The sequence below is a fragment of the Oncorhynchus gorbuscha genome, linkage group LG03 (assembly GCF_021184085.1).
Source record: "Oncorhynchus gorbuscha isolate QuinsamMale2020 ecotype Even-year linkage group LG03, OgorEven_v1.0, whole genome shotgun sequence".
Lineage (NCBI taxonomy): Eukaryota > Metazoa > Chordata > Actinopteri > Salmoniformes > Salmonidae > Oncorhynchus > Oncorhynchus gorbuscha.
This window is the reverse complement of record NC_060175.1, coordinates 21,675,748-21,687,055: the sequence shown is the minus strand read 5'-3', so window position 1 is coordinate 21,687,055 and position 11,308 is coordinate 21,675,748. Positions and strand designations below refer to the sequence as shown.

Below are 11,308 nucleotides of genomic sequence, written 5' to 3'. Positions count from 1 at the left end.
TGGCAGGCAGTCACACCTGCTCCCTCTCTGGCACTCAAGGGTGCCAAGCTGCCCATCATTACGCACACCTGTCATCATAATTACGCGCATCGGCACTCATTGGACTCACCTGGACTCCTTCACATTGTTGATTGCCCCTTCTATATCTGTCTGTTCCTCAGCTTGTTCCCCGTGTCAGCATTATTATCGTTGTGTCCAGAAGCTGCCTTTGTTTGTTTCTGGTTTATTAAATGTTCACTCCCTGTACTTGCTTCTCGTCTCCCGGCGCCTGTCCTCACACAGTCAGTCAGGCAGGCAGAGAGCAAGGAAATACAGTACAGTGGATGACAAATAAATAACTACGAGAGATTCTTGATTTTCTCTTTATTATTTTTCCTGATTGGAAAGAAATTGCAGGGTCAATATTTTCATTAATCACATTACATGACATGATGCACCAAAATGTTACTCTATCTGTTTACAGGAATACACTGAATAGAACACAAGATTTCACAATGGATACACAACTGATGTTTCGCCCATTGCACTTACAACAGTGAATGACTTGAGTTAGACTTTTTATGGATTTTTTTTGTTGCATTTTCAATTAGCTTTTTCCTCTTATTTCAATCTCTTTTTAAAAAATTGATAATTTCTCATCAACTTTGAAACCTCCCGATAGAATGACAATAGAATGACAACCTGGATAAACTTTTACCATGTAGGTATTTCTCCTTGTTTTACAAACACAATATGTATAGAAACTCTACACAGACCGAATATGTATCTGAATACAAGTTTATTCCAATGTTGCCAACAGTCAATACGAGCCAGCCAGATACACTATGCTTATTTCATCATTATATTCATAATCATATTTTAATTACAATAAATATTATTTTATAGACAAAAGCACAAAAGTTGGCAGCAAGTACGGTGTGGGAATGCACAAGACGACCATACTATGAACTCAAACGCTGTACAGAAGAATCCATCTGTATTTACAGTGAGAATGTGTGTTTGTGTGTCTGTCTGTCCATTTAGACAGCTACAGTCAGTGAAGGCTGTCTGGTCTCATGCTTCTCTTATCAACCACAACGTCTCCGTAAAGATGGTGAGCTCGCAGCTATCTATACCAAGGTCCCTCTTTGGATTCATCCTGCACTCTCATTTATATTATTACCGCGAGATAACACATTTGTTTTACATCTCCTTGAAATCAATAACACAAATTCTATTGGTGTTATATTTCTGTCTTTACATACCAGTCAGGCTTGTGCTTTAATTATAACATGCCCTGATTGGATGAATGATTGACTTGTGTTTCTCTGACCTGATTGACAGTACTGTGGTACCCTTTAGATTCCCTCTAGACTAGCCTTGGATATGGAAGGTTCAGTGGTCCACTGATTGAGTTCTAGACTGTTCATTTAAGGGTGAATCCTAACTTCGACTTAAAATGCAATGCATGACTAAGTGGAGGTTAGGATTTCTCCCATTTGTTCCCCCAACTACTAATGATACCTTGATGTTGTTCTTTGTATGCAACTTTTAGTGGCTTCAAAGCAAATCAAGTTGTTTCCCTCATAATCTATTACTACATGATGCCATTCCTAATGCAGAGACATAAGGAACCATTCTATTTGTTGTACAGTCTGATCAACCAATCAGATACCTGAAATGACTCCTCCACCCTTCAGGTTATATACTGACAGCCGATGCGCACACTGAATGACATTTTATAATGAGAATTCCTGACCAACCGCCTCACAGGTTTGTAAAGCAGCACAGACTGGACAGCTGAACATGCCATGGCACAGTGGGGCCCTGGTCAAGCCACACACACACCAGGACTGAATGAGAGCATACAAACAGCCGGACAAAGCCAAGCAAATCATGCTTCAAGCATTAAGATGGACATTCATGACTGACAGTCTACACAGTCAACCCTTTGGCAACAAGTCCCCCCCATATGGGGAGTAATGGGGTACTATAAAACATGCCATGAAAATAAAAGTCTACATTCAATAGTTAAATATTCAGATCCATAAATACAATTAGCAAAGTACAAATATGTTCATAACGGTTTTTGATGTCTTTCAGTTCACAATGTTGTTGGATTCTAGTGAGTAACATCGGTCATTATGGTATTAAACTTTGTTTTTTGTCTGTTCCAGTTTCAAAATGAATCATTGCATAGAACATTAATTATGATTGCTTCCAGCCACTCCTGCATGTGTGTGTGTTTGCATGTATGTCTCTGTGTGAGTAAGTGTAAACATAGAGATTTAGGTGTGTATGTGTAGTTGTGCAACTCTCTCTGACATATTGCTGATGTTTATCAACATGTTTCAGATATTCCCATCCATGAATTTAAACAACATTAACACCAATGTGCTGTATATCATTTTATGCATGCTATTGCTTTAAATCAACCAGAAGATTATTAAAAAATTTAAGATAATAAATAAGAAAACAATAGACCATCAAATATAAATAGATTTACCAAACAAAAACATAAAACAGAAGTCACATGAATATAAATGAATAAAAACACAAATTAATAATTAATTTACATTATCAGTGGTCTTGATAGATTTATGTACATACAAAAGTATAGTTGTGCAAAACGAAATTAAGAAAGGTATGACATGGACTTTTCAAAACATATGAGGTATACAAGTAAAAAATATGTACCGAATAAGGCTCTTCTTTTCAGAATAATATCAGGCAAAAATGATAAGAAATTAAACAAGATGAAAATACTTTATATATATATAAAAAAAGAAATCCCAAAGTGCTCTGGGATTGACAAGTGATGGCTTTACGATGGCTAAAAGACAGCCATGGTCACGCTTGCTTGCGTTCCATCTGGTCCTCTCTCCTGTGTGGATCTCACACTATTGGTGGGCACACTGGTAGCTTCTCCTCTCTTTATCCTACTCGTCTAGTAATGTCTGGTGAATCCTCTTCTGGACGTAGTGGTGAAAAAGTGTTAAGAAGATATGGGTTTCTTTTTGAATGATTATTGTGCGTTCATTCCAGTGTCCACATGTACATGTTGCATTCTGTAGACATATCATCACAACATGTGGAGGAGAAATAAAAACACATTCAAAGATAGGGTCATCGTTCCCTGGAATGTAGCGATCATAGAAACCAAGCATTCAAGTGGTTCATAACCAGGGCATTGTTTGTTTGTTTGTCTGTCGCCGTTTGTCTTGTCTCGTCTTGCCTTCTCCAGTGTAGTAGTTAGTGTCATAGTTGGCAGAGGTCTCTTTGGTACTAGTAAAACCTATGAGCTGTGTATCTATCTCCCTCCTCCACTGTGTTATAATGGTGATGGTGTTATAAGGCCCTCTGACCACAAAAGTGTGGAGTCGTGAATGATTCTGGTCAGATGTGGACTCCTTAGAATCTGCATTACAAATGCCACCCTATTCCCTATATAGTGCACTACTTTTGACCAGATGTGACATTTCCTTCTACAATGGCTCCCATCTGGCCTTGTCTTAGAATCACAGAACCACAGCATGTGATGGGAGAGCTCTGATGAAACTCAGTGTGCTCTCCAAGATGACAGAGATTTAGGTGAAGAAGCAGCATCCTCCGTTGTTGTCCTTCTAAGCTGAGTGATGCGGAAGCCAAGCCTACGGTGTGACAGCTCCCTGTTCTGTTCCTGGATCAGGTGTTATTTCTCTCAGTAAGCAGAGAGACAAACAGGGAGGTGAGAAAGACAGGATTGTATCTTCATTCCCTCTCCTACGGGAGCTGTGAGGTAGGCTCTCGTTGGCATTCTGCTGGTGCATCTGAAAACATGAAGTCAAAGTTTAGTGTCTCTCACCTAGAGATAATTTTTACTGAATTTTGGGAAAACCTGGGGATTTTGGGAAAGTTACCGGAATTTTAAAACCCTACGAGATCAATATACACAGAATTTATACGGTATGTGTTGCATTAGGATCCAATGTCACAGACATTTGAATAATATGACAAACAGGCAAAATACAGTACACAGAGACAGAGGTCTGCACAACGCATCACCGGGGGCAAACTAACTGCCCTCCAGGACACCTACACCACCCGATGTCACAGGAAGGCCATAAAGATCATCAAGGACAGCAACCACCCGAGCCACTGCCTGTTCACCCCGCTATCATCCAGAAGGCGAGGTCAGTACAGGTGCATCAAAGCTGGGACCGAGAGACTGAAAAACAGCTTCTATCTCAAGGCCATCAGACTGTTAAACAGCCACCACTAACATTGAGTGGCTGCTGCAAACACACGGACTCAACTCCAGCCACTTTAATAATGGGAATTGATGGGAAATGATGTAAAATATATCACTAGCCACTTTAAACAATGCTACCTAATATAATGTTTACATACCCTACATTATTCATCTCATATGTATACGTATATACTGTACTCTATATCATCTACTGCATCCTCATGTAATACATGTATCACTAGCCACTTTAACTATGCCACTTTGTTTACATACTCATCTCATATGTATATACTGCGCTCAATACCATCTACTGTACCTTGCCCATGCCGCTCTGTACCATCACTCATTCATATATCTTTATGTACATATTCTTTATCCCCTTACACTTGTGTCTATAAGGTAGTAGTTTTGGAATTGTTAGCTGGATTAGTTGTTGGTTATTACTGCATTGTCGGAACTAGAAGCACAAGCATTTCGCTACACTCGCACTAACATCTGCTAACCATGTGTATGTGACAAATAAAATTTGATTTGATTTGACTGTAAAATGTGTGCATTATTGTCTCATAGTTAGTGCTGATAGATTTCAGGACATGATTACACCTACAGGGGGAAGAGGAGAGCTGTAGTACTATACTGCTTGAGGGATAACTACCTACATGTGCACACACACCTACACACAGAGACACAAGGACACACACAATTCCATTCTCATTCCTTACACATGGCTCAGCAGAGCAGAATCCCCTAGAGAGAGGAGAAAGAGACAGGGATAGAGAGCGAGAAATAGAAATAGAGACTGATAAAAAAAAGAAAGATATTGAGAGAGAGAAAAGAACCACTGAGCCAGAGATTATGCACCCTGGAGGGTTACCCAGTGGCCAACACCCTAGTGCCAGGCTGTAATTACCATGGGAACCAATCCCACACCCATATCCCAGTCAATTCTGTGAAAATTCTCTATAATAAATGTTTTCTTTAAAAAAGTCATGTTGATATGAGATCAATGTAGTACAGCATCTACACTTTGAAAGCTCTGCATTTTAAAATAGGACTATAAATACAATCTCTGCAATATGACTGTAGCTAATTTACGGAGTTCTGTAACCTTCTCGTCACAGACTAGATACACTATACCTCCTGTGACTGTATAGCAATAGGCCACATCCACCACGAGCCGACACCTCATTAAAACAGACCACATCCTCTATCTAAGACCTCACAACGGTCCCAAGACGGCCACGGTGAGTGCTTCCAGTTCCACTACTCCCCCTACATGTCACTATGTCCCAAGCCCCTCCACCAGGGCGGTGGCAGCCAATCAGAGCCCTGCTGGGATTGTCAGTAATCCTCAGGGCTGAGTAGGATTACCTGTTGGTCAGAGAGGTACTGAGAAGGTTTTATCTCTAGATCCCGGCACTGGATCTCTCACCCCTACCACACACATCCCCTCGCCCCCTTCACACACACTAGAGATGTGAGGAACCCGGCGTCATGGCCTATGATATCAAACCAAGAGTCAACCCAACCTAGGCAGACCCTATAATAACTGCACTAGCACAATGACAGACACAGTAGTGTTCATAGGTAGAAAGCGGGGCCCAAATAGCATCATGTGACAGTCATGATGTGTTTTAAATGGAGTCCCAATAAAAATGCATTCAAATCTGTTGTGTTTAGAAAACAATTTAACTGTGCTGCTTTCTGTGTTAGCCCATTCTACAATGTAATGAGGGATTTTTTATAGTGTAATGAGTCATCATTCTGTGGGCCCCAGTTTGTTTCCGTGCGTGTGTGAGTGTACATGTAATCCCACGGCTACTCTGCTTATCCATTGGCTAATTTTATTTTTTCTCCCCAATTCCATGGTATCCAATTGGTAGTAGTTACAGTCTTGTCTCATTGCTGCAACTCCCGTACGGACTCGGGAGAGGCGAAGATCGAAAGCCATGCGTCCTCCGAAACACAACCCAACCTAGCCGCACTACTTTTTGACCCAACACACATCCAACCCGGAAGCCAGCCGCACCAATGTGTCGGAGGAAACACTGTACACCTGGCGACTGGTCATCGTGCACAGCGCCCGGCCCGCCACAGGAGTTGCTAGTGCGCGATGAGACAAGGATATCCCTGCCGGCCAAACCCTCCCTAACCAGGACGACGCTGGGCCAATTGTGCGTCGCCCCTTGCACCTCTGGTGGCACAGCTAGCACTGCGATGCAGTGCCTTAGACCACTGCGCCACCCGGGAGGCCCTCCATTGGCTAATTAATAGTGCTCTGTGCCTGACCCAGTAAAATGAACATGTGTGTGGAGGAGTGAAAGGGTACACTGGACCTATCCTGGGCTCTGACCTCTAACCTGGACTAACCTCTGGGCACAAACCTGGACTAACCTCTGGGCACAAACCTGGACTAACCTCTGGGCACAAACCTGGACTAACCTCTGGGCACAAACCTGGACTAACCTCTGGGCACAAACCTGGACTAACCTCTGGGCACAAACCTGGACTAACCTCTGGGCACAAACCTGGACTAACCTCTGGGCACAAACCTGGACTAACCTCCGGGCTCTATCCTCTAACCTGGACTCTAACCTCTGACCTCTAAACTGGGCTCTAACCTCCAACCACTCCAACAGTGAGAGAACATGGACACAGTCATTTCTGTTTACTTGACTTGACACAGCAGAGAACCAATTCAATGGAAAAGTGCTATTTAAGAAAAAAAAAAATGAAAATAAGAAAAATGCCCCCAGCAGATCAGACAGAATATACAATCACAGTCCTTAGTGAGTCATCAGCTTTCTGTGTTAGCCCATGCTACAATGTAATGAGGGATTTTTTTAAATAGTGTAATGAGTCATCATTCTGTGGGCCCCAGTTTGTGTGTGTGCGTGTGTGTGTGCGTGTGTAATGCCATGGTTAGTCTGCTTATCCATTGGCTCATTTTATTTTTTCTCCCCAATTTCATTGTATCCAAATGGTAGTAGTTACAGTCTTGTCTCATTGCTGCAACTATCGTAAGGACTCGGGAGAGGCGAAGATCGAAAGCCATGCGTCCTCCGAAACACAACCCAACCTAGCCGCACTACTTTTTGACCCAACGCACATCCAACCCGGAAGCCAGCCGCACCAATGTGTCGGAGGAAACACTACACCTGGCGACTGGTCAGCGTGCACAGCGCCCGGCCCGCCACAGGAGTTGCTAGTGCGCGATGAGACAAGGATATACCTGCCGGCCAAACCCTCCCTAACCAGGACGACGCTGGGCCAATTGTGCGTCGCCCCATGCACCTCTGGTGGCACAGCGATGCAGTGCACTAGACCACTGCGCCACCCGGGAGGCTACTCATGCTTCTACATGATGCTGACATGGATCTATATTAATCTAAGCAAATATCCATCTGCTACAACGCTTCATCCATTCATCCACCGCAGTGAGGCTGTTGCCCAAATGGCACCAAATGGCACATTGAAGATGCAACCTCTGTATCCTTAACTGCATTAAACTTAACTATTGATGATAGTATTAATACTTTGAGGGGTGAGCATTTAACTTCGAAAAAGATGAACGCTATTTAAATATTTAATCTACACTCATATACATCATGAAAATATGAAGAGTAAAGTGCAGATTATCACAAATATGGTCAACGACAAGACACACCGCCCCCAATGTGTCCAATGTGTAAAGACATGTATTCATTTCATGAGATACTCACTGATGCACTCAGGTACCCTCCTCCTCCTTCTCCGCTTCATTGTGATAGTGAAATGTATAAAATGCCGAAAACAGTTTCATAGATTTTTCTAGTACCAAGCCTCCAATCCCCCTCCATCGTAACTCCTCATACCCTGCAAGACAAACACAAGCTTCCCCTCACACCTGGGACTTCCACAACACACAAACAAAGTGTCAACTACTTCAACCTTACATCTATGAAAAACCACAAAGAAATCCATCGCATTTACCCTCCTTTCTTCCATTCACCAAAATGAAGTGAACTTCTTCCCGAGGCCAGAAATAGCTGTGTAAAAGAGAGAGAATAGATGAGGTGAGAGGGAAAAAATATTTAGTACAGTATAGAAAGTTAGGACATGAGTCCTTTTCACAGAATATCATATTTAGTACAGTATAGAACTTTAATATATTAGTACTTTTCACAGAATATTGTGTAGAAGGGGTGTATATAAAATAAAGGGTCCATTTTGTATTATGTTCTATCACTAAGAAAGAACATCAACGACTGTCACACACACACCCCATACAGAAGAAAAGTAATTGTTAAACAGTAATTCCTTCCACATCAGACTCTGAATGCGTCCCAAATGGCACCCTACTCCCTATATGGTGCACTTCTTTTGATCAGGATCCATAGGTAGTGCCCTATATGGAAATAGGGTGCCATTCCCAGTGTTCAGGTTCTCAGGGCTTTACCATCTCCCAGTTTCCCCGCCTGTTCAGCTGCGCCTCCCGCCCCTCCCAGGATATTGGTGAGAACGTTGACCCCCTCTGCTGGGGGCTGACCAGCCACTGCAATGCCGATCCCACCAGGCCGGCTACCTATCCCTCCAGGGGGGGTTGCTTTAGAGCCTGCAGAGGAACAACAACCGCACTATCAGATGGCACTGTTTGGGTAGTATATACTTTTCTGTTTGAGTAGTATGTCATGTCTGTTTAGGTAGCATGTCATTCTCTGTTTGGGTAGCATGTCATTCTCTGTTTGGGTAGCATGTCATTCTCTGTTTGGGTAGCATGTCATTCTCTGTTTGGGTAGCATGTCATTCTCTGTTTGGGTAACATGTCATTCTCTGTTTGGGTAGCATGTCATTCTCTGTTTGGGTAGCATGTCATTCTCTGTTTGGGTAGCATGTCATTCTCTGTTTGGGTAGCATGTCATTCTCTGTTTGGGTAGCATGTCATTCTCTGTTTGGGTAGCATGTCATTCTCTGTTTGGGTAGCATGTCATTCTCTGTTTGGGTAGCATGTCATTCTCTGTTTGGGTAGCATGTCATTCTCTGTTTGGGTAGCATGTCATTCTCTGTTTGGGTAGCATGTCATTCTCTGTTTGGGTAGCATGTCATTCTCTGTTTGGGTAGCATGTCATTCTCTGTTTGGGTTTGAGAGAGTCTAAAGACAGTAATGTATTAATGCAGTGTTAGACTGCGAGGGAGGTGTCAGTCTCACCGATGCCTGTGAGGGGTGGTGTAGCTGTCTTGGGTGGCTGTGCTGCAGCTGCCCCCCCAATCGTTGCTGCAGGTTTCATCACCCCAATAGCTGCTGCAGGTGTGGCAGAAGTCACCTTTTGCAGAACAGAAAGAGTGGGGAACAACATTGTTACTGTCCAGCTGTTCACCAATGTCATGACGTTGGCCTGGGGGGTAGGTTTATGACAGTCATAAATACCTCTTCCCCCCTTTTTCCTCTCTCTACCCTACTGAGGTTACATTTGCAAAACCCTTGGTTAACATAGAGATTCTGGGAACATCAGAAGGTGGGGGGAAATTAACTGTATTCTGGTAATCCGACCAATGGAACATATGCGGTGGTACTTAATGAATATTATGTCAGTTCGGTTGTCATCTGAGACATTCTCATCAATGATAAGATGACAAACTCTACAGTGGAAAGTCTACACATCAGAGTTATCGGATTCACATGGAATTGTTGTTCAATTTAAATGTTTGAATATGAAATTTCTCCTTTCCCCCTTCTGATGACCAGGTGGCGAATCGCATCTCTGCATGTCTGGCAGACATATCAGTGTGGATGACGGATCACCACCTCAAGCTGAACCTCGGCAAGACGGAGCTGCTCTTCCTCCCGGGGAAGAACTACCCGTTCCATGATCTCGCCATCACGGTTGACAACTCCATTGTGTCCTCCTCCCAGAGCGCTAAGAACCTTGGCGTGATCCTGGACAACACCCTGTCGTTCTCAACCAACTTCAAGGCGGTGGACCGTTCCTGTAGGTTCATGCTCTACAACATCCGCAGAATACGACCCTGCCTCACACAGGAAGCAGCGCAGGTCCTAATCCAGGCACTTGTCATCTCCCGTCTGGATTACTGCAACTCGCTGTTGGCTGGGCTCCCTGCCTGTGCCATTAAACCCCTTCAACTCATCCAGAACGCCGCAGCCCGTCTGGTGTTCAACCTTCCCAAGTTCTCTCACGTGACCCCGCTCCTCCGTTCTCTCCACTGGCTTCCAGTTGAAGCTCGCATCCGCTACAAGACCATGGTGCTTGCCTACGCAGCTGTGAGGGGAACGGCACCTCAGTACCTCCAGGCTCTGATCAGGCCCTACACCCAAACAAGGGCACTGCGTTCATCCACCTCTGGCCTGCTCGCCTCCCTACCACTGAGGAAGTACAGCTCCCACTCAGCCCAGTCAAAACTGTTCGCTGCTCTGGCCCCCCAATGGTGGAACAAACTCCCTCACGACGCCAGGACAGCGGAGTCAATCACCACATTCCGGAGACACCTGAAACCCCACCTCTTTAAGGAATACCTAGGATAGGATAAGTAATCCCTCTCACCCCCCCTTTAAGATTTAGATGCACTATTGTAAAGTGACTGTTCCACTGGATGTCATAAGGTGAATGCACCAATTTGTAAGTCGCTCTGGATAAGAGCGTCTGCTAAATGACTTAAATGTAATGTAAATGTAAATGTGATTTTAGCTTCTAAAATGTGAGATTTGGGTTTTCATAAGATTGAGCAGAGCCCTATCAGTGGCCCGCCCCTGTGAAGGGACATGGGCTATAAAACTTTTCAAATACGCCCTCCTCTGCGTTCCTATATAAGCCCTTGACGACAATATAACCTCCTGTTCCGAGGATGTAGGACGACGATCCTATGTCAGAATGGTTCAGATAATAACTATAGAACGAAGCCAAAATCAGCGTGAGCTTTGGTTGCGAATGGTATGAACTTTGAACTCTTACTCACTACAGAAGTGATAACTCCTAGCCGTTGAGTTAGCAACAGCAGATGCAACGAGGGTTAGGAAGGAACAGACAGAGTACCCTGTCTATCACTTACAACTTTCAGATGAGACTGAATTAGGATGACAATTAATATTGACTGCTATTGATG

General features: G+C 43.7%; 1 protein-coding gene across 1 annotated transcript in view; it reads right to left on the bottom strand.

The window, feature by feature from the left end:
• Positions 1-348: 348 nt before the first annotated feature.
• The window catches only part of LOC124027970 (protein bassoon-like), a 170,991-nt gene continuing 160,031 nt past the window's right edge, over positions 349-11,308 (bottom strand). The window contains 5 exon segments of the mRNA XM_046340159.1: positions 349-3,788; positions 7,933-8,065; positions 8,183-8,238; positions 8,649-8,804; positions 9,399-9,513. Coding sequence (XP_046196115.1) covers positions 8,198-8,238; positions 8,649-8,804; positions 9,399-9,513 — 312 coding nt within the window. The 3' untranslated portion in view covers positions 349-3,788; positions 7,933-8,065; positions 8,183-8,197.